This window comes from Coniophora puteana (assembly GCF_000271625.1).
Source record: "Coniophora puteana RWD-64-598 SS2 unplaced genomic scaffold CONPUscaffold_17, whole genome shotgun sequence".
Classification (NCBI taxonomy): domain Eukaryota; kingdom Fungi; phylum Basidiomycota; class Agaricomycetes; order Boletales; family Coniophoraceae; genus Coniophora; species Coniophora puteana.
In genome coordinates, this window is record NW_006913069.1 from 751,881 (window position 1) to 774,735 (window position 22,855).

Consider the following 22,855-nt stretch of genomic DNA (forward strand, 5'->3'; position numbering starts at 1 on the left):
AGTAAGCGTTTATTACCCGTTAATAGGAATCTCCCTCCCGCCCACGATAGGGTGTGATGCATGACGCTTTCCCATCCGTCATGCATCACGCCCTGTCGCACTACAAGCTCGTAATACAATACAGTAAGCCTATTTTATTACCTGCTCCTAGTACTCCCTCCACCCACGATTTGACAGGGCGTGATGCATGACGCTTTCCCATCCGCCATGCATCACGCCCTGCCGCACTACAAGCTATACTACAGTACAGTAAGCCTATTTTATTACCCGTTACTAGTACTCCCTCCGCCCACGATTGACAGGGCGTGATGCATGACGCTTTCCCACGTATGATCCATCACCCGCTGTATCAGTGCAAACCAGCTAGATCCCTTGTATTAACTGTGTTTTACTTGTGCTACTAGAACTAGGACAGGTTTATGGCATTCACCATCATAGCATTATCTCCACCCTTGTAGCAACATATATGAACGAACCACCGAATTCTTTGCAGTAGATCCCAGTCCATTGCGGTACACAATACCCCAACCGTCCCATTAGCCAGGCCGGCGTTCGCCGACAGAGGTTGATGCATCACATTTTTGTTCACCTAAATGTCACGAGCTGATGCATTGCGTCAACCCCGGCCGGCATCTATAGCCCGTCAAGTATGCCCGTCGCTCAAGCGCTCACATTCGACTGGGTGTGATGCATCGCGCTTTCCCACCCGTGATGCATCACACCCAGTCGCGGTGTCAGTGTAATATGTGTTCCGTACTAACTCTAATTACGATGAATAATACAACCGTAGCAATCCCTCAAACACGCTCTTTCTACAGTTAGCTAATCCACTAATAGAGTGACTCGACACGTACTGCTCGATGCTTTAGCTTAATTATTAGCGAATACGAAACTCCCTGCGGAGCGGGACCGTGTCTTTACGGCCCGCAACCGGCATCTTCCGAGCCGCGCGTGGTCCCAGTACTATAGCGCCCGGGCGTTTTAACTGAGCGGGTGTGATGAATCACGGTCCTGGCGTCTAGTACAATGCGCCTTCTCGCTCCTGGCCTTTAACCGAGCGGGGTTGATGCATCACAGTCCTGGCGTCCATAGCTCGCCTCCCCGGGCCTTTAGCCGAGCGGGAGTGATGCATCACGATCCCCGAAGCTTTGACCCCGGGCTCCAGGCACGTGTACTCAGTGGGCATGTACTATGCCGGAACCCATTATCCGACTCCATCGGGGGCTGTAATAGCTTCGTGATGTTTCGGCCCACTTGAATAGTACCCGACCCTGACGCGCGTCGATCATACATTTTACTCCTCCTCATTTGGCTTGGCATATAAATACTTCGCCCAGTCTTTGTACCAATATCAGCGTGTTTGTAGAATACACATACAGGCGTACACTAGATCTGTACATATCCTATAGCTTGGGGCTATATCCATGGATTTGATCGTCCCGTCAGGACCTCGGCATTTCTAATGACATAGAACGTACCTGATGGAACTTGCCATTTCCTAACGTCACGCGGTGTTAGCTGTCATGTTGCAGCATGAGGTCCGATGCTCGCCACTTACACCAGACCGATCAGATCAAGACCGGTCACGTTCTAAGGCCCGAAGTGGTACCGCAACGAGCGCCGACTTGAACGATTTAACAAATTATAAGGGATAACTAGATACCTGTAAGTACGAAGAGAACTTAGTCGCAAATCTAGTCCCTATGGCTCGCCTAATACTAGCCTGGCGCAGGGCGTAAGCCATCGCCCCGTCTCTGTATGCCTCTGCCTTGAATGAGCAACACTCAGCATTCGCTTTCCACCATTCCCCTTGCCAATCCAAGAACTGGAGGACGCGCCTCATCTCTTCCTTCAGGAGAATTGTCTCCTCAGTCCATCGAGAAGCCCTCGCCCGAGCCTTACACCATTGAACCCGCAGACCTATTAAGATCAGTCAGCGTACGGTATGCCAACTAGAACCAGCTGAAATGCTACCGTCTTGTACACTGGGGTCGTCGCTATTAGCGACGCTTTTATCTACCCAGATCCACGATAATGTTGTCCTACCCTCCGTTTCACCCTGCAAATAATCGCCCATTGAGCGTATATCGCCGTCGCTAAGTTCGTGCAGCGTGTTGTCCCATCCAGGCTTTGAGAGTCTTGAGGCAAGCGACTTCAACGACGTCCTAGCGTTCCGGTAAGTATAGGCGCATTTTTTGATCCTTCGCTCGACAACTTTCAGTGACTCTCTGGCGCGAGTGTTTGCCCCTTGTCCACGCAGAAATCGATCCTTGAAACCCAGCATAAACGAACGCACCCTAAGGTACTGACGCACCTCGGCGAGCGCGTCGTGGGCTTGAGCAAAACGGAGATCCCACTCGCAGCTGATAAGGCGGGAATCACATGCGGTAGATGAGGGTAGATCGCTCGGAAGGTATAGCTGGAGAGCCGATGGGCTGACCGCCGTTAAGTCATCAGCATCCGTTGTCCCACGAAGAGACGGAACAACAGGCATGTACAGCAACTGAATTGCCGTCCAGTCAGCGAACTTCCGCCGGATGGAGTTTGAGGTCAGCTGTAGTTTAGTTTTCTGCGAGTCCGTAGCATGGTTTCCGAGGTCGGCTACTTCTAAGCTATATTTGCGTCTGATCTGCTCGTGAGTCAAGAGTAACGAGTAACCATGGGTTAAATACCCACATTGACTCTTCTAAGTCAAGGCCTCCTGCAACGAAAGAGCTGGGTGACATTTCCGTGTGCGTGAACCCGCCGGAAGGGGTCAAGAGTTCTTCTGCCTCAGCACGAGCGAGCTGGAGGCGGACGGTCGCCTGGCTGATTTCTATGAATAAAATGAGGATGCAGAAGAAAGAAGCTGAACCACATTCCACTCACGACGGACTCGAGGCTGGAAAGGGTTGGGCTGAGCGTGGTCCTCCTCCCACGCAGACATTTCGGCCTCCCAGATAATGATGTGATGTTTTAGGCCTTCAATATTCATATCTTCGAGTTGCTCTTGATGGACTTTGCTGAGAGAGAGCGCCTCGTCCATCTTTCGACTGAGGATCTCATCTAGATAGATATTAATGATGAAATGTTAAAAGCACCCGGGACCAATGACGTACGTATGCCGCAGATTTTCTTCCAGTTATAGTCGCCGAAGTGAGCATTCAGCGTGTCATGACGGGCACCCGGGCCGTTCTCCTTGGTGGCGACAGCGACTGGATTGATATTTGACCAACCTCTCTCGGGTGCCTCGCCGTCAGTGCGGCCGACCCACTTTGCAAGGTTAAAAGAAAACTCGATCTGGCAGCGCTCAACATGTGCTGGTAGATGAAACTTTGGAACGAGGAAAACAAGCTTCTTGCCGTCGAGGACTTTATCGCTGATGTGAAAGTATTTACGGATGCGTTCGAGGAAGTGGAGGCTCCACTGGCACGCAATATCGTAGGAGATCACAATAACCTGCGCCTGGTCTCCCGAAAGACTTGATAAAATTAAGAAGTCCATATTATAATATCTAAACGTCGCGTCAGAATTGCATGGAGCAAAGGGGCAACGTGCATACCGTTCCCAGTGCTGAAGATCGCCTACGCTACACGGGCGTTTCATGTTATGTCGAGTACAATCCACGGTCCCGACACCCGTCACCGCCAGACCCTTCGTTGACTTGAGATTGGCCAGGTTTACGGCGTTGTGATTCACGCAAGTGCTTTTCTGATAACGAAGTCTCAGTCAGTTAAATACAAATCATTCATGAGGCAACCATACCTCTTGTCGGGCATTCTCGTTCTCTGTTATATGACGCTGATAGACCGACTCGTCGACGAAGTACGCCGAAGCGCCCGATAGGCTTGGATCGGCGTTGGCGGATGATACTTCTTTTCGCTTGAGGCGAAAGTTCGCGTCGAGGCCAATGAATAACGAATAAATCCACCTAGATTGGCTGAGTCCGTGTGATGACAAAATAATTCAAAAAGACTCACTGCTTAGATGGCGGCTGCGTCCTCCAGTCGTCAGGAAGGTTCTTCCCCGGCTGCGGACATGCGGGGCAAAGAACCGCGCATGATCCAGGAGGAGTAGATGCAATACCCCCAGGATCGTGCCCTCGCCCGCTACGCTTGAGCATCTTGAGACAAGCCCACTCACGAGCGACGCGCATGAAGGCGCGATAACGATCGCTCACGTTCCCGGAGCCGCAGTTGTCCGTTAACCGAACGAGAGTGTGATATACCTCGTAAGCAGAGGCTTTGGATTCGAAGGCGAGGATATGATAGAACTCTAGAAGGCGGAAGGTAACAGCCGTTTGCGGTTCTGAGGTGGTGGCTGGGAATAGACGGGAGCGGAGAAACTTGGTGACACGATCAGAAGGCGATGAAGGGCATCCACAAAAGTCGACTACGATTTCGTGGGTGCCGGTTGTATCGATGATAGTGCATGTTTGACTTTCGTATGTCTGACACGACCCTGACCCAGTGTGACCAACGCGAAGACGAAGGTTGAGTTTGCCAAGGGTTGTCCGCTCGAAGAACTCACCGTTCCATCGCTTCGATCACTATCAGCATACGTTCGGTCAGAGAAGGAAGCTAGAATACCTGGATGCGGTGGAGCGGTGTCCGTTCGTGAAGCCGTACAACACACTCATCACACCAAACGTCTGGACAGAAGCAGTCGGTGCACCGAATGGCGGCCTCGGATTTGCCGCACTCGGAGCAAGTCCGATCAGGGTGTTGATTGCCCCAGCCTTCCCATCGGAGCAACTCATCGAGGAATTTTTGTTGATGAGGTAGATAAGCTATCAGTGGGTTATCCTGTATGACCGGATCAGATATTGCTCACGGTAAGAGAAAACATAAAAACAAAACATACGCTCGAGTAGGTCTTCCGCACATTATGCACAGGCGCCTCCACAGGTGCTGCCGCGTGTCCATCTTCCATTTCGACGGCATCGAATAGAAGGTCTTCCTGGGCGCATACTTCATCTTCTGGTCGCTCCTTCATCGCGCGTTTCGCGGGTGGAGCTGTGGTGGCGCCAACGGAAAGCCAAGAGCGCTGACTTTTCTGCGTGCCATCCACAGCTACAGCATGGCTTGTGTGAGGTACTTCCTTTGTCGCTTCGTCCGGCGGCCTGTGCCACTTGACGGCGCCGTTGCGGCGCTTCTTCGACATAGCGTACGTAGACGTTGAAGGAGGGCGCGAGTGACAACTGGGTGTAGCACCCCAGTTTATTTACTAATTTCTCCGGACGCGGGAGACTCCATCATTTGACGTGTCGAGAGGGCGCCACCAACAGGGGGTGATGCATCATTCGACAGGGGGTGATGCATCACTCAACTGGGGGTGATGCATGACCATCTTTGATGCAACGCCACCTGTAACTATCATGGGATCAGTCGAAGATCGAAGAGCCAACACTCACAAAGTTCTGCCCAGGATAGGTAAGCGTTCTCGTCAATCGGTACCCTGATTTTCAGCTGATTAAGCTGCCAGCGAACTTATATATGAGACGAGCGCTCTCTGACCGTCTCGTCAGCTTTCGCCCTCGTATTTGTCCCTCTCTCCCTCTCACCAACCTCGCTCACGCAACTCTCACTCTCTCCTCCTCACACATTTCCGTTCAAGTTGAGTATTATATCCTTGTGCTTCCTGTACTTGCGCTCACTATATTGGACTATGAACAGACCTACAAGTATGGAACTCGAGTACAGCGTCTCCCCCGGAACTCGGACATGCATGCGACACCTCCCGTGAGTACGCTCGATTTTATCTCAACGTGTACCAACCCGCGTCGTTTGAGCTAGGTTGATATTCCCGCATACCGATCGCGGCGCCGGTTTTGTCGAAAGTGAGCTCTCATTGCATGTACGCCTTGCTAAGTCTAACACACGTTGTATAGTCAGGAAAATCGACGGCAAGTGGGAGTTCCGTGCTGTTGAATGCAGCCCGGATGCCGTTCGCTACTTCTGGCGACGCACCGACGAGATTGCCACTGTGAGGGCCGAGCTCATTCGGAGGTACCATGCGGATAATGCTGCATTCCAAGGTGCGTTATGATTGTACCATGTATATACTGTTTTTCTCATGTTCTGTGACAGCTGGTATTTTCGAGACGCTTCGGGCCGGAGCCTGCGTCTACACGGACGCATACGACGCTGCCCAAACTCTCGCTTTCACCCTCAACCGCGTTGCTGAGGGTAGCATCGACGTGACCGACAAAAAGCGCGCCGAGGATAAGGGGCGCTTGGAGTTCGGCAACATCTGGCTGAAGCCTGATGGTACATGGGCGCCATGAGCTCGTTTCCGTGCCTTTATTGGGTTCTCCTCATGTCTCAACGGTTAGCCTCCGATATCGTGTAGCATGTACTTCTCTGTGTCTCCATAGCATCTCTGTTACGTCTTGTTGCTTCTCTCTTCATGTTTCTTTAGTGTATACCCACGTAGTACATTCTGAAAATCTTTCCTCACATAAATCCCGCATCTGCACGTCTTGTCCACAACAAATAGAAAGGTGAATCGGTTAAACTGACCCCGTAGTCTCGCAAGCAAGTACCCCATTAGCCGCGACAGTAAGCGAATGAGAAACTTAGTCTGCTAGAGAGAACTGTTGTAGGCGTGCGCACGTACTACAAGGATAGGGGTTAATACGATAGTTATGCGATAGTTATGCGATAATAATAACATATCTCTCTTGTACAGTGCTAGATTCGCCCTCTATGTATGTAATTATCTCCAATGGATATACCTGCATGCTTGTACCATGTATGTAAGGCCGTAGAGAGTGATGCAAGTCGATTATATTTATGCAACATCCACGAAGCACAAGCGGCGAACTGTGCGCCTACGGGTGATACAGTTGGATGTCCTTGTTAAATTGTGCACCTCAAGAAATACTCAACTGGTTCTTGGGCTGACTTTGAGTAGTTTGACACGATGTAGAACACCGTTGTAGTCATCTACAACCTTCAAATAGTGTGCTTTCATGCTCGTATACGCTATGTCTTCATGTCAAATAATATTTATCGCATAACTATCCTATAATTATCGTATAAATGTCGTATAAATATCACATGAACCCAACTGTATTAATGCCGACTCAATGTCATATAAGAACGTTAACATTCTCATTGACTATATCACTGGCAGTAATAACCATGGGACGCCCGCGTCTGTATCATACAGAAGAAGAGCGCACTGCTGCAAAAAGGCGGGCCAAGCAGGACTATTACTTAAAGTATGTCACCGGTATAGGTAACATAACTCCTGCTGACATCTATTAGGAATAAGGAGAAAATCAATGAAAAGCTTCGTCATAAATATGCAGCTTCAGCCCATATGTAGGAGAACTTCATGCATGAGATCAACAGAACTAATCCAAGACTCATGTTGTTTACAGGAAATCGCGCTCGCGGGCGTCGACCAACGACCACTCCATCCCTCCAGTTGAGCCGCCAACTTTGGGCGCAACGGTGCCTGTGCCAATAGCCGCCATCTCGCCGCGTACTTCGGGGAGCTCGGCACAGGTAATGGGCCGAACCACCCGAACACGTGCCACCTCTCCACAAGGCGGTCGTGATGCGGCTTACCGTCCACACCTGTTGGACATATCAAGGATCTCAGATCGGTGCGTGTCATACGTCCTCATACCCGTGTTGCTGACTTAGGGTAGCTCTTTGGGTAGGGGCCTGTACAGCCAAATATTGCAGATTGACGCCGATTTGGTACAGTGCACCGGTGGCTCGTTTTCCGATTTTTTCGAACGGATCGTCCACATGTCACGCCCAGATCGCGCCATCGAGTTCTGCGAAGAGAAAATTCTAGAAATCGATCAAATCCTGACAAAAATGACAACAATCGAGGCTGAGGTTCTTCAGCATCGGGGGGTAGACTCAACACTGGATAGAGTGCGTGAAGTCACTGCTGTGCTTTGGGCGGTGACACGTGCGACTGAGGAGGTTTATTCATATGTTTTGGAGGGTAACTTCATAGAACTGCGAGAGTTATTCTCGGCTGGTGAGCTCCAGTATCAACGTTTGTAGCTGACAGGTGGAATATGATTAGATGATTCTATCCTTGGGTTTGGGTTCAACCTTAGCTCACAATTCCTCATGTCTCGGTAGGTCTCGGTCCCTCACTACGCTTGACAGCGACATGTGATGTCGCAATCGCTGAGTCAAGACTAAGGCATGGACACACTCAGTATGACACGGTGACCCACTGTGGCATCACAAAGGCACAAGGCTCATATACGAGATGATAGCATTTATCCGTATGTCAAACATGATGCGATAGCGTGACATCTACTCACTGCCGGTCTCAGATCCAGAGTCGATCGCTCACGTAGAGTTCAACATATCCATGCGGCCCTGTCAGTGGCTGCCTTGTCAAAGCTCGGAGTCTTCGCTGGCCACAACGCAAGGGTCGATAAACAGACAAACATGACCATCGTCGGACGCGTCGCGACGCGTACTTACTTCTAGTCGAGGACAACGCTCAGGAAATGCCCTCAGAAATCCCTTCTCTAACCATCGTCTCACATCTCTCGCCGTCGTCTCACCGTCGTCTCACCTCTCTCACTGTGGTCTCACCTCTCTCACTATCGTCTCACCTCTCCTCGTCGTCTCGTATCACTCGCCGCACAGACAGACAAGTACAACACTCTCCTTCTTCTTGTTTCATCCATTTACTGACCTTTATCTCCGCCACTTAATTTTCTAGAATGGGAGGAAAACCCTGGCATCGAACGGCCGAACAAGAAGCTTTCATCAACAAACACAAGGACGCGTTCATCGCGTGCATCCCCTCTGGCGTCTATGACACAGTCTGGTGCCGCGTGTTTCCCGGCTGGGAGCATGAGTGGCCCGAGCGGAAGCGGCTGTTCCCTGACGTTGTCAAGCTGGACAAGGAGCAGGAGGACAAGGTCAAGAAGGCAATCAAGAAGCGTCGAAAGGTTTGTCGCTCACTACTCTAGTCCGCATCGCTTCACTGACGCTCGTTTACCTTTGCAGCAAATTAAGTCGCTTATGCGCAGGCGTTTTGGCGACACTCCTACGCGCGCTGCCTCCACGGGAGCCAAGTTCATGTACAGCGTCTTCAAGCGCCATACACGTAGCCTCCGCGCTCTCGAGATCTACAGCACCAACTATTACGAGGAGCGTGCTAAAGAGAAGATTAGCCTCCTCTTCGAGACGGAGTACGGCGGCAAGCCAGGGGAAATCCCAGACTTCGTCCTTCGTAACAAGCTCACTGCCAAGGTTTTCGATCAAGAAACCGACGACATCAAAGAGGAGGTCGCTCGCCTTGTTGAGGAGGATAAGAACGATCATTCGTCATCTACTCCCGAGCCTGGATCCATGTGCGTGGTTTATTCTCCTTTTTCGAGTCTCTCTGTATCTAACCCAGCGTTCAAAGGAGCATGGACGATATGACCTATGCAATGTCTACTATTGCGAAGGCGTTCTGCGCTGCCACAGGTGCCTGTTTGTCTGTCGTAGGTGGTGGCCCAGACCCGGATCGACCTGGCGAGATCAAGACGTTCAGCTTCTCCTTTGGCGAGGCTGATGTCAAACGGTCGTTCATGAGGGTCCTCCCCGGATTCTACGCGGATTTTGTGGTCCCTTACATCGCTCATATCACTCACGAAATCAGTACGTCGTAGCTCTTTCTATCACGCAATCACGGTCTGATTACATGTAATGTAGAGGAGAGAGACGCTCGTCCGACCGCTCAACAGGACGAAGAGGGCGATTCCTCCTCGCCTGAGGTCAGCTCGTCTGGTTCGCTTACCCCCGAGGACGGCACGCCTTCCTCATCAGCCTCACAGGACGACTCTTGTCGCGCAGATGACGACGCACTTCCATCTTCGTTGAGCCCGGAAAAGACAGCCGATCCCAAGGAGGACGCAGTCGCCATGTCCACTGATGAGCAATCGCCCCCAGAGGTTGCTGAGTCATCGACACTTAACAGCGCCACTCCTCCGGCACCCGTCCAGCCCCAGCTCCCGTCTCCTGCACCTGTCCCACAGCCTCAGCTTTCGCCTCCTGCACCCGTCCCTCGACCCCAGCTCCCGTCTCCTGCGCCTGTCCCACAGCCTCAGCTCTCGCCTCTTGTACCCGTCCCTCAGCGCCAGCTCCCGTCTCCTGCACCTATCCCACAGCCCCAACTCTCGCCTCCTGCTCTCATCTCTCAGTCCCAGATTATCCCAGTCTCCGAAACCCGACTCACCTCACCCGTGCCTACACCCCAACCTATGGCAGGCAACGTCGATGGCTCTGGCATAGGTCGCTCGTCTCCTATGACAAATCAGGTGACCATTACGGTGGAGCCCTCATTTTTCGACTACAAACAGATCACGGACCTGCCAAGGAACGTTGTTTACCCGGAAGCGGTCTCGGATTCGTCGTCTTCTGGTCCAAGCTCTCCTAGTGGTAGCTCCGAGTCTTCTCAGCAGCAGCAGGAGTGGTCTTCTGGTATGTTCTACTCTGTTTAAGTCTTCTTACGTTTGCCTGACATCGCCCTCTTCTTCTTTTTCTTTTTTTTTTTTATGTCTGTACAGGCGGAATGTATCCGGTCCACCAAAACGGCGGTTATCAATTCCAGCAGAACGGCTACCCGGTGCAGCAGAACATTGGCTATCCGGCGCAGCAGAACATTGGCTATTGGATGCAGCAGAACGTCGGCTATCCGATGCAGCACAACGCCAACTACTTGATCCAACCCCAACATATCGCCGAGTCAGCCGCTGACCATTCATCGGTACCCTTGTTCCTTCCAGACGACCAGGATACCGTCCACGGCGCCAATTTCGAGCTGTTCGACGCGTTCCTCCAGAGTACTGGAGGTAGGTGTTCTATATTTGCCAATGTCTCATTGTCAGTTCACCAGTGGTGACAGGCGTCTCGGAATTTACGGCTACAGAGAACGAAATACAGCCATCTGGTAAGCGGACATGCGCAGCAGATCTGTTGTCAATTCTGACTGGACAATCAACAGGCTATGCGTCGGAGCACCTGCCCGCCTACTCAATTGGATCGGCCACTCAGCAGCCGAATCAGGCAAGCGCCCTGTCAGATGGCGCAGCCACCTGGCAGGCACCGCAAGATGCGGCCCCCCGACCCGACACCTCGGAGCCAGCGGCGCCAACAGAGGGTGCCACACATCCGCAGTCGACGGACGGCAGCGCACGCAGGGGGGGCCGGAGCCGCAAGCCTGCAACATGGCAGGCTCAGGCAAACAAGATCGGCGGCGGGTCATCAAAGAAGCGAAAAGCTGATGACAGCGAGGGGAATGGCCGCGTCAAGCGGTCAAAAGTAGCTACGAGCAAGTGAGTACTGCCGCACCCTTTCCGTTGATCTCCGATTTACTAAATTTTACACTTCTAGCAGGTAATAGTTTATCAGTCGAAAGTTTATATACAATAGCCTCCTCCTACAGTGCACTAAGACATGCCTATGCTTTACCTACCCTGTGTGATCATGCCCGGATCTGATAGCTGCAGAACAACCATCAAAAGTTGACCTCGAAGTTTTATTGAGGGCTGCGGATCGTTTGTGTCCGATTGGTCTTGCAGCGATGCCATGTCAAGTGCTGTCAGAGGGCTGCGACAATGTGGGCAAGAAACGCAGGTGAGTGCCATCATCTGCCTTTATGTAGTCAGCCGATGCTTCTCCTGGCATCAGTTCCACGCGTTGTCGAAATGTACACTTGTCCATTAATTACAGATGAGGGTCCTTTCCCCCACCGCAAAATGTATCTGCCAAGTCCGAAAGCGTCCGCCGAGTCCGACCTCAACCTGTAGTCCAGTCATAACGCAGATAATACTAAGGCATGTATATAGCACAAGGACTTGACAAAGAAATGGGCGTACAGTGCCAGGGGGGATTTTCGCAGAGCAGAACAAACTATGGAGCATATGACATGGGAGAGCACATGAATAATATTGGAGGAAAGGGCGACGAGCGTATGTCTGACACTTGTAAGAAGGGGCTCAGAAACGACTCACAGCATAATTCGTCGATAACCACCGCTGCTGCCATATCCGATGACGTTTTGAGATAAGGGGATAGGACGATGCATGGAACACCATTGATATACAGCGCGCAGAAGACGGACTAGAAGAAGCACTCACTGATACTATGACTCCCAATGGAGACGTTGATTGACGATAAGGAGGGGGGAAAGGCTGGCTGGAGTGGGAAAGGATGCGAGGGAGGCGTTGGGACGAGTAAAGGAAAGGAGCGGGCGAGCGCAACGAGGGAAGCAAGGAGAGAGACCAGGTCAGGCTTTATACGAGCAGGATGATTACTAAGGCCCACTGGACGTACTGCCAAAGGTGTGATGCATCACCCCTTGTCGGCAGAGGTTGGATGATAGCAGGGCCGTCATAACGAGTTGCCGCCGGAGGTGTGATGCATCACACCTTGTCGGCAGAGGCTAGCAGCGCCGATCATGAATTGCCGCCGGAGGTGTGATTCATCACCCCTTGTCGGCAGAGGCTGGATAGTAGCGGGGCCATCATAATGAGTTGCCGCCGGAGGTGTGATGCATCACACCTTGTCGGCAGAGGCTCGCAGCGCCGATCACGAATTGCCGCCGGAGGTGTGATGCATCACACCTTGTTGGCAGAGGCTAGCAGCGCCGATCACGAATTGCCGCCGGACGTGTGATTCATCACCCCTTGTCGGCAGAGGTTGGACCGGGGCCGTCATCACGAGTTGCCGCCGGAGGTGTGATGCATCACACCCTGTCGGTAAATGCCGGTGTATCTCGTAAGCTCCTATTACCACATTTTGTGTGATGCAAAACCTCGTGTCGGCGTTTGCCGACAGGTACTGACAAAACGATATACTACGACAGTAGAAGTAACATGTGGCTTGCCATACAGGTGTCTACGCGCCGGTTGTATCGTATAGCAGAGCGGGAATAAGATCAGCTTTGCAAGCTAAATGCCGATATAACACACCCACAACAATGGGTATAAGGAGACCGCATAGAATTACTACTAGGGCTATGGTATCGTAGTATTTGGTGGAATATTGATACGACGTGACTGATGGATTTCACACATGGGAAAGCGTCATGCATCACCCCCAGTCAATGGTGCGCTGGGATACCGTCCTGTAGTATTAACTTTAAGTGTGACAAGGGGTGATGCATGACGGATGGGAAAGTGTCATGCATCACGCCCTGTCAAATGTGGGCGGAGGGAGTACCAGTAGCAGGTAATAAAACATGCTTACTATACTGTAGTATTAGCTTGTAGTGCGACAGGGTGTGATGCATCACACCCTGTCAATCGTGGGCGGGAGGTAGATCACTAGGAGTTAATAAGGTATGCTTGCTGTATTGCAGTATTAGCTTGTAGCGGGACAGGGCGTGATGCATGACGGATGGGAAGCGTCATGCATCACACCCTGTGAAATCGTGAAGAGGAGTACTAGTAGCGGGTAATAAAGTATGCTTACTGTATTGTAGTACGAGCTTGTATAGCGACAGAGCGTGATGCATCACAGACAGGAAAGCGTGATGCATCACACCCTGTCAAATCGTAGGCGGAGATTACTACTAGTTAATATAGTCTGCTTATCGTTGTATAGTACTAGCCTGTACTCCGACAGAGTGTGATGCATCACACACGGGAAAGCGTCATGCATCACACCCTGTCAAATCGTGGGGAGGAGTACTAGTAGCGGGCATTATAATATGCTTACTGTATTGTAGTATGAGCGTGTAGTGCGACAGGGTGTGATGCATCACGGATGGGAAAGCGTCATGCATCACACCCTGTCAAATCGTGGGGAGGAGTACTAGTAGCGGGCATTATAATATGCTTACTGTATTGTAGTATGAGCTTGTAGTGCGACAGGGTGTGATGCATCACGGTTGGGAAAGTGTCATGCATCACACCCTGTCAATCGTGGGCGGGTGAGTAGCTGGCTTTCTCCTGCACTCATTATAACGTCCGACAGGGATTGATGCATCACACTGTGTCGGTGGGGACAGGGATGTGATGCATCACCACTACTGCTACAGGTGACGTAACCACTCAGGCCCAGTGAAAATGCACTCCGTCAGAATCCATCAGTTCTTATAAATAGCCACGACCTTCTCCGCAGAACCATCGGTTCGGCATCCGGAAGCCATCTCGCGGCTTCCCACGAGAGATGACCAGCATCCGACGAGGAGATAACGGGTCGGAGCAACTATTAATCTATTCCCGCCAAGATAAGCCGGCGTAATAGTTCTAGATTAGATCGACGCTCGCCTTAATAAATGTCTTCGCTTCTATTAACAATTGCGGGACCAACAGAGAGGAGCCTAATAGGTTCGTTGACTCTATTCCCTCCAGCGTCTCTCCCCGCGGATGCCAAAGCGGGTTACCTCAGTGGGACGCTCGATTGACTCACAAGGTAACAAACCTCCGTCATTCTGCTCACTCTTCTGCTCCTACGGCCCCTATACCGGACGTGCCAAAGCGAGCAAAGTAAGTGGTAATGCTAGCACAGTTGACAATGTAAGAAACCTCTCGATTTCTACTGATTTACTCCACTGTAGCATCTCTCCTGTGCATGCACAAGCAAGCCATGTCAACGAGCTTGCTCGCTCGTCTGACCGGGTAAGATACCTCTCGAATTTTGCTGACACACTATCTAATCCTAGAAGCGGCTCTGCAGCAGGTACCAAAGCAAGCTAATTCAGCCGGTATGCTCTCTGCATATCTACGACACATCTCATGCACATGGTAAGCAGGCATAAAAGACACCCCTCACCCGACGACTGCTCTCCAGTTCCCTCCCATGCAATACCCTGATCGACAGCATCTTCTTGTGGGCCTTGCCCTGCTAGATCAAAACCACCGATACTGTGTCTGTGATCGCTGTCTCACCTATGCTGGCGGCAGAGCTCGCGTTATCACACGACAGCAATGGCGTCAGCACAATCCTACCGCACCGGTGGACTTGGGAGCGGCCTCCCAGATACTTGACGTGTTCTATCCTTCGGCACAACCTCTTCATGCTCCTCAACACTCCAGCAGGTCAATCCATCGTGCTCCTCCCACTCGATCACAGCCGCGGCCGGCCGGAGACACCCAGGCTCAGACAGTAGCTAGGCAGCGTGAGCGCAGCCCACAGGTTCCAGAGCAATCGCAGGTGCGTGTTATTTATGTTCAGCTCATTCATATCACTCACGCAGCAAGTAGACTCCACCTCACTCGCCAGCATCATACGACGATGACATCCCGATGTCATCACCTCCGCGTGAGCCACAACTTCATACAATTCGGGCACAAAACGTCGATGTGAGTGAGACTTACCAATCTCACCATCAAATCTAACACTTGTGCATGCAGGATACGTTCGGCCTCGAGAACCTCACCATCGAGGACGAGCAAGACGAGCAAGGCGAGCAAAAACCAACAAGTGGACGAGCTAGTGTACGAGGACGAAGATGAAGAGGTTGCACTATCACAGAACACCGACAGACGTACGCAACAGGCCTCTTCAGACGCAGCAACAGGCAGCACACCCGCACCCGAGGGACACGATGAGGCAGTGGATGCCGCAGTGGGAGAGCAGCAACCTCAGTTGCGCGCAGAGATTCCCCCCCAGACGGAGGCTCATGGCACCGCGGGCTTTACGGACGAAGACCTTGAGGCATTCGAGGAGGGGATCGTCCTCGAGGAGCTTCAGCGGTCAACCCGGTTCATTGAGCTCCTCCAGAACGCAAGTATCGACAACACCACTCACCACAAGTTGTCCTCGGCTGCGCGCCATCGTCTTCGTCACCCTCCCACTGCTATCAGCAACCTTTCCAACGATCGCCCTCTTCGGATTGCCCTCAAGCTCCTGATGAAGAATCTGACGGACGATCAGTATAAGGCCGCTTGCGACATTCTCGAGGAAGAGATACTCGGTTTCAAGGCACACTCACTCTACACTGCTCATCACGAACTTGGTCGCCTCAGCGGAGTAGAAGGGATTGAAGAAGACATGTGTCCCAACACCTGCATCGCATACACGGGGCCGTTCGCAGCTCTTGACAGCTGCCCCGACTGTGGGACGTCTCGCCATCTCCCCGGTACATCCAAAAAAGTTCCTCGACAAAAGTTTACCACCCTTCCGATTGGCCCGCAGATCCAGGCGCTCTGGCGACACCCCGACACTGCTCGGAGAATGCGTTATCGGCAGGCCCGCACCCAGGACTTGCTACAGCGGCTCAGTCGCAATGACGGCACTGTTTTTGACGTCTTCGACGACATCATCCAAGGTCAACATTATGTCCAAGCCTGCCGTGATGGTCTCATAACGGACGCAAGTACTGTCCTCATGTTCTCAATCGACGGTGCCCAGTTGTACCAGTCCAAGCAGTCCGACTGCTGGATCTACATATGGGTTATCTACGACCTTGCGCCAAGCGAGCGGTACAAGAAACGACACGTCGTGCCAGGCGCTGTCATCCCCGGGCCGAAAAAACCAAAAAATCTCGACTCTTTTCTTTTTCCAGGTTTCTATCATCTAGCAGCCCTCCAGAACGACGGTCTTGTTGTTTATGAGGGCGATACTCGGACTACCCGCCTCAACGACCCCTTTCTCTTCGTTGGGACAGCAGACGGGCCCGGTATGGCCATGCTGACATGCTTGGTCGGCCATCACGGGAAGATCTCGTGCCGATTGTACTGCGAGTTTCCTGGACGTCGTCCTCCCGGGAACCCCCATTATTATCCTTTGATGCGCCTCCCCAACAACTACACAGTCAGCGGATGCCTGCATCCTTCTACGCGTGCAAGTAGGCTACCCGAAGCGGGCTCAGGCGACTATCACGCTAACCTCTCTCGGCTCCTTGCAAGCCCCACTCAGGCTGATTACCATGTCATGCGACGCGAGACGGGCATCGTAAAGCCCACGATATTTTCTGGTATCCCCCACATGCTCCCTCTTCCCCTGGCATTTGGCTCCGACATCATGCATGTGACCGCCATCAACGTGGGCGATCTCCTCATCCCCCTCTGGCGGGGGCAATTCCAGCATGCCGAGGACGATCGCCCTTCCAGCTGGAAGTGGGCGGTCCTCAGATCGCAACGGGTATGGAACGAGCACAGCAGGCTCGTTGGCTCCATGACGACTTACCTCCCCGGGTCGTTTGATCGGCCGCCTCGCAATCCCGCAAAGAAAATTCACAGTGGTTACAAAGCCTGGGAGTGGCTTCTGTACATCTATGGTATGGGCCCCGCACTATTCTACGGTATGTGTTTTTTTTCCCTCGTGCATCTCGCTCATAATATAGAATTGATCATATCCACTAGGTCTACTCCCGCAAGAGCATTGGGAGAACCTCTGCCACTTAGTCCTCGGAGTTCGACTACTACAGCAACATTCAATAACATTCACGCAGGTCCAGACAGCCAGGGACCATCTCAACAAGTTCGCTGATGGGTTTGAGAAGATATACGTCCAGAAACGTGCCGATCGCATCCACTTTGTTCGGCCGTGGATACACGCGGTTACCCACATGGCGGCAGATACCACACGAAAAGGACCGCCGCTTACAAGCTCGCAGTGGACCATGGAACGTATGGTCGGCGATCTTGGCCGCGAGATTCGGTCTCATTCTCACCCGTACGCAAATCTTTCTCGGCGAGCCCTCCTTCGGTGTCAGGTCAACGCTCTCAAAGCGTTGTATCCTGATCTTGTTCCCGCCAATGCGCCGCTGCCTCGTGCGTCTGTCGCCTTTGGCGAATATGTCCTTCTTCCTCGCAAAGATCGCTATCTTTACACCCCGAACTCATCTGAAAGTGCTGCCGTGGTCACTGCTCTACGTGCTCACGGGATCGAAGTCCAGGGGCAGCCACGTATTCAACGCCGTGCCCGACTTCGTCTCCCCAATGGCCAAATCGCCCGTTCATACTGGAAGGAGAATGCCATGACTGGAAGTGTTAGATGCTCGCGGAATGTGTCGGTGAGTTATTGTTTTCAGGGGTCTACCTGCACTAATGTAACTAGATTCAACTGCCAGGACATGCTGCCCCTGTCTATGCAGAGGTACAGTATTTTTTTGTCGGAATGCTCAATCAAGTCGAGCACGCGTTCGCGATGGTGTCGATTTATGGCGAGCCGGATGACACGCTTCGAATCGCTTCATTTGAGACCATTCACGCGTGTAAGTATTACGGACAAGCAGCCCTGCAAGTGATCGATATCAAGTACATTAAATCCGTCATTGCTATGCTCCCGCATAAGTTCCCTGGTCGCGAACACGAAGGGACGCTTTGGTTTGTCGTCGAGAAACCCGGATTGGACATAGCTGTTTTTAGTGGATTGGAGGGTGGCATTGGCGACTTGTCGTTATCTGATGTTTCTTAGAGTCTTCTATATCCTCACATTCGCGCACATGTACTAGTAGTTTGACATCAATGCATTGATTCTCTTTTATTGGTATTACATGCGAGGGAATCAGGATCTTTTCTTCGGATCAGATGGATCCATTCAACTCTCACCGGATTCGCGCTGAGCTGCACAGTTTAGTGGCGATGGTGGCTGCGACGGGGAGGCCACGGGATCTTCCCTGTGCAGCTCAGCGCGAATCCGGTGAGAGTTGAATGGATCCATCTGATCCGAAGAAAAGATCCAACAAAAAGCAATGAAAAAATATTTTAGTGGCGATGGTGGCTGCGACGGGGAGGCCACGGGATCTTCCCCTTCTTGGGCGTGTGCCAAGGACGAAAATCGTCCTCCTCATCCTCCTGTTTATCCTAATAACATGTTAGTATGAATCAATATGATATAATGAACTAAATACCTCGGGTGACTCGTGTACGTACGTCCGTACCTGGGTGAGTGTCAGGTAAGAACTCCCGGGGAGTCGACTGGATGGACCCGCGTTGCCGGGGGCCAGGGTAAATGGCGAGACGGCACGGGGCTGGAATTGCGTGACCTTGGCGCGCTTGGGCAGCCCCATAGCATAATGTACAAGGTCAATAGCCGGCGGTAAGAATGGAGATCCCGGGGGCGACGGCGGCATCGTGGACGGCACGGTTAGGAAGGTTGCGCCGACGTCGGGACGGAACCTTTCCTCACGATCGGTCTGCGTGCCGAGGGACTTGTATGACTTGTTCGCCTTGTTATTTTTGAGTTGGATGCCGATGTGCTACGGCATTGTGAGCCGATGGTCAATTGGGGATAGGCGTACACGTACCAGAGGTTCTTCAGCTCCATGCGGTTGCACGTTCACGGCAAACGCGTTGCCGCGCCGACAGTCCGGCTCCAGAAGGATTGCCTTCTCGACAATGAAGGTGTCGGCGCCCGCCTTGCGCGCTGGCCCGTGGCTTTGATGAAGTAAGAGGCGCTTGTCAGACATATTGCAAGTGTGAACGCGACACGACAAAAGACTTAGAAAAAAAAACCTTGCACGCATAGGCCCATCGGACTTTGAATTTACATCCCGATGCGATAGATAAGATAAGATTTTGCGTGCACTCCCTCCCATTAATCCTTCTTCCTCTATCATTACAATCAAAAACATATGGCCACCGACATGCCGGACATCCAAGAGCTTGCTTCGACCGACGGCGCGCATGTGGGTCAGAAACAATCGGTAGGTTCTTGTTCCTGGCCCCACACGGTTCCGAACTCATGTCACACCTCGTGGTATCCAGGCGTCGCCGGATTCATTTCCCCAAGGGGAAGAGGCCCTTTGTCGCGAGATCAAGCGCCTACGCGCCGAGAAAAGCAGCCTCGAGGTCAAATGCCAGGCTTACACGTGTGTACTCCGGTTCTCGCTCACAGATATGGGTTGCTGACTATATGCGGCTTAGTGATCTCATCTTACGTTTTCATGCAGGCGATGCAGCCGGGCTCACTGTCCCGACCCCCGCGCTGAGCTCCACGAGCGCTGCTGAGATAGGGCCGCGCGAGTCGCTTCTTGAGTTCGCCAAGCGCACATTGAACATTGCACGGACTGGGATCGACCCTGATAGTGGGGTTGACTTCGGCTGCGCCGACATGCTCGCACCTACCGACTACTTGGCCTGCGCCGATTCGTGGATGAGCCTTGCATGGGAACGGCACCAAACCAAGGAGAAATCGTCGGCTATCATTCCGGCGGCGGCACCTGTCGAGGAGACCACGCAGATCAGCAGCCGCGGGCGGATCTACCACGGGTATAACGACAATTACAAATGGATGGTCAACAAGGACGGAGTCCCTGTCGACGGCCGTGTCGCGCTTGCGGTCCTTCGCACTGCCCGATTGATCTTTACCCACTGGCGTCAGAAGAGTATGCTCGCCCCCACCTTCCTCAACCTTCCATACGAGGCTATATGTGCTTATACGTTTGTCATTGAGAAGATCCATCCGGTCCTCAAACTCGCGGGGGACCATTTGACAAAGGACAATCGCGAGTATAGCATAGGAGTCTATGAAAGCGCGAACTCACCGGGCAGTTAGTGTTGAAGGTTGAGTGAGTAGCTGGTTAGGCTGGTAGCTGACGATGGTAGTCGTTCGAGGTAGAGAGAAGACTTAGATGATATTCATGGTAGCGACTGTATATATATGACAGGAGCGTGTGAAGTCACTACCGTATTCGTAACTACTATGCAGTCCAAGTCCCGCGGTAATGCAGGACGGCTACGTAAGCAGAACGTGGCCCTATGCGATGAACGCGGAGCCACACGAGTGCGTTAAGCGCTTAAAGTACCTATGGGATACTAAGCGCCTGAATAGACGTATGAAGGCGGTGTTTACTTGTAGACCTCGTAGAGGAACATCGCCGTACAGGAGGCTTCTGGATGAACCAATAAAGCCGTAAAGGGTCGAATACTAGACGTAAATCTGACACCATTGGAAGAGCCGTCTGATCGCCACGCAGATTTACCCCAGTGAAGCGGAAAAGGTTTTCAAGAAAAATGGCGTGGCAAAGGCGACAAAGACCGAGGATGACCCTGTCGCGGCGTCGGAACAGCTAGTAAGTTTTTCATTTGATCGGGCTTTCATTTCATTCACATTTGTTACAGGGCTCGTCGGCAGCTAGCGGGCGACCGGAGTCGAACATTACACAGGAAGGAGGTACCACTAGCAAGGCGAGTGTCCAGTTCATTCTATTATCTCCGTAGCTAACGTGCCCTACAGCTCCGTGTTCCCAAATCTGTGCCTCGCCCGAGGCAGGCGAACAACTTGGCGTTGTAAGTATTTTATTTCTGGGTGCTTCCCTTCGACTGACGGCGACGCAGATGTAAAATGAAGGAGAGGGACACTGGCGACGACTCATCCTCGTCCTCGTCCTCCGACGTCGACGAAGACCAGCCCCCGTCCAACGGGCAACCTGATCGACGCTCCCTTTCCATCCCCCAACGCGATATCTCCCCTCGCGCAGCCCCCGCTAACGCCTCTGACGCCGTGGCCCCTGAGATCGCTACCAAGGAAGCGTCTCCTTTGGAGGCCGAGACCGCGACACCACCCGAAGCTGAACCGTCTGCCGCGACACTCAAGAAGGTGAAGGGCAAACCGGGACCGCCGTCAGCACCCATGGTCAAGCCGGGCATCGGGAGCGGCAAGTAAGTACTACTATCTCCATTCCGACTCGTCTGATCTCGCGCAGGAGTTTGTGGTGCGATCACGTTTGGTGGCTGCTTCTCGGCGGCAAACAAGAGGGGACAACGGCTCGCTTCAACATCGACTGGAAAGCACTGCCCAAGGCCGAGCGCGACGTAACTACTCTGGTTTTATTTACACTTACAGGCACTTCTGAAGTACTATCTAGGGATGGGATGCTAGGTACCGCCGCGAACACACCAAGACGGGTAAAGCAGGAGCCACCAAGCAAGAGATAACCTCGGGGCGGAAGAAGAGAAAGAGCACCAACGCGACAGCTTGATCGCGCGCTCCTGTGTCTCTGCTATCCAGCCTCCTTCCTATGCACGCGGTGCTCTCGTTATCTCGGCGACTCTGGCGGCTTCGTGTCATATATCCATTTCTCTCGTTTTCCTTGGCAGTATTCGACTCTAGGGCTTTGTGCGTGTCCAGTCAATTCCTGCCAATTTCCATGGTTTTTCGTGCGTTTCACTCGTTTCACTCTCTTGCGCGTGTCCAGTCGATTCCTGTTAGTTTCCATGGTTTTTCGTGCGTTTCATTCATTTCTCTCTCTCGTGGATATCGGTGGTTCTCGATAGATATGCATTGTTCTGTATTATTCACGAGCTCGATTGTCCAATATATCCTTTTCCATGCGTAACCACGATAATTAACATGTGTTAAGTCAAACCATGAAATGAGCGAAAACTATAATTATTCAACGAAATGGATGGAGTGCGTTTTCACTGGGACTCAGGTGGAACGACGTCGGTAGATTCTCTAGCTTCCTTCCTATCATCCGGTATCAAAGTCGCGCACGGCAACAGGGTCCACTGTGGTCACTCACCTTCTCTCCCTGCTCTCGGTTATTTTCTTTAGCATTCTCGATACCTTCTTCTTTCGGCACGCAGCTACTTCATCACGAATGGTTTCCGACTTTTTGTTGGCTAGAGCAGAGCTCATTTTGACATTGACATAGGTTTGAGCACTATGAGGTGATGGACAAGCTCAGGAGAAATCGGAGCCAATCTAGCCAGCAAAGGACTTACGGCCTTAGTGACCGGATCCAGTGGGTATCATGCACAGGCTATGGTGGGAATGATGTAAGCCTGTCCTCTGGTACCCTTACGGGACCCTGGTCTTCTAGGTGCTGCTTCCTCTGTGAGTTGATAAGATATAATCACGTCATTGGTGTGTATTTTAGTTTCGCACAGGTTTGTTTTCAGTATAGTAACTCCGCTGGATGCCAGAGAGCAATATAAGGGCTCTATAGTATACTACTTCAGCCTTGAGAATAACGAATATTAGCAAGTTCTGTTTGC

General features: G+C 52.1%; 5 protein-coding genes across 5 annotated transcripts; 3 read left to right on the forward strand and 2 right to left on the reverse strand.

Moving 5' to 3' along the window:
• Nucleotides 1-1,642: 1,642 nt before the first annotated feature.
• Nucleotides 1,643-4,793, reverse strand: CONPUDRAFT_66284 (uncharacterized protein; the record flags this gene model as incomplete). Its single annotated transcript, XM_007776292.1, has 9 exons — nucleotides 1,643-1,920; nucleotides 1,975-2,624; nucleotides 2,677-2,815; nucleotides 2,869-3,045; nucleotides 3,099-3,493; nucleotides 3,542-3,690; nucleotides 3,745-3,910; nucleotides 3,960-4,519; nucleotides 4,569-4,793. Coding segments are annotated over 9 exons (2,739 nt in total), but the record flags the coding sequence as incomplete, so codon positions are not given.
• Nucleotides 4,794-5,646: 853 nt separating this feature from the next.
• Nucleotides 5,647-11,767, forward strand: CONPUDRAFT_77519 (uncharacterized protein; the record flags this gene model as incomplete). The annotated part of the gene is made up of 24 exons (XM_007776507.1): nucleotides 5,647-5,720; nucleotides 5,775-5,818; nucleotides 5,870-6,016; nucleotides 6,069-6,248; nucleotides 6,400-6,481; nucleotides 6,508-6,539; nucleotides 6,670-6,688; nucleotides 6,923-6,942; nucleotides 7,117-7,204; nucleotides 7,251-7,307; nucleotides 7,367-7,594; nucleotides 7,640-7,983; nucleotides 8,032-8,086; nucleotides 8,689-8,920; nucleotides 8,979-9,325; nucleotides 9,373-9,443; nucleotides 9,465-9,617; nucleotides 9,672-10,439; nucleotides 10,526-10,810; nucleotides 10,855-10,908; nucleotides 10,963-11,293; nucleotides 11,540-11,594; nucleotides 11,649-11,667; nucleotides 11,691-11,767. 24 exons carry the CDS (start codon nucleotides 5,647-5,649, stop codon nucleotides 11,765-11,767), a joined length of 3,762 nt encoding a protein of 1,253 aa, XP_007774697.1.
• A 5,164-nt stretch (nucleotides 11,768-16,931) lies between these two features.
• CONPUDRAFT_65982 (uncharacterized protein) lies at nucleotides 16,932-18,329 on the forward strand (the record flags this gene model as incomplete). The annotated part of the gene is made up of 3 exons (XM_007776264.1): nucleotides 16,932-17,211; nucleotides 17,273-17,925; nucleotides 17,970-18,329. 3 exons carry the CDS (start codon nucleotides 16,932-16,934, stop codon nucleotides 18,327-18,329), a joined length of 1,293 nt encoding a protein of 430 aa, XP_007774454.1.
• Nucleotides 18,330-18,619: 290 nt separating this feature from the next.
• CONPUDRAFT_159418 (uncharacterized protein) lies at nucleotides 18,620-19,323 on the reverse strand (the record flags this gene model as incomplete). Its single annotated transcript, XM_007776508.1, has 3 exons — nucleotides 18,620-18,718; nucleotides 18,766-19,113; nucleotides 19,162-19,323. 3 exons carry the CDS (start codon nucleotides 19,321-19,323, stop codon nucleotides 18,620-18,622), a joined length of 609 nt encoding a protein of 202 aa, XP_007774698.1.
• Nucleotides 19,324-19,500: 177 nt separating this feature from the next.
• CONPUDRAFT_159419 (uncharacterized protein) lies at nucleotides 19,501-21,837 on the forward strand (the record flags this gene model as incomplete). The annotated part of the gene is made up of 9 exons (XM_007776509.1): nucleotides 19,501-19,560; nucleotides 19,622-19,725; nucleotides 19,781-20,378; nucleotides 20,833-20,928; nucleotides 20,978-21,049; nucleotides 21,093-21,145; nucleotides 21,194-21,517; nucleotides 21,562-21,670; nucleotides 21,724-21,837. The coding sequence occupies 9 exons, from the start codon at nucleotides 19,501-19,503 to the stop codon at nucleotides 21,835-21,837; spliced, it is 1,530 nt and encodes a 509-aa protein (XP_007774699.1).
• Nucleotides 21,838-22,855: the final 1,018 nt, after the last annotated feature.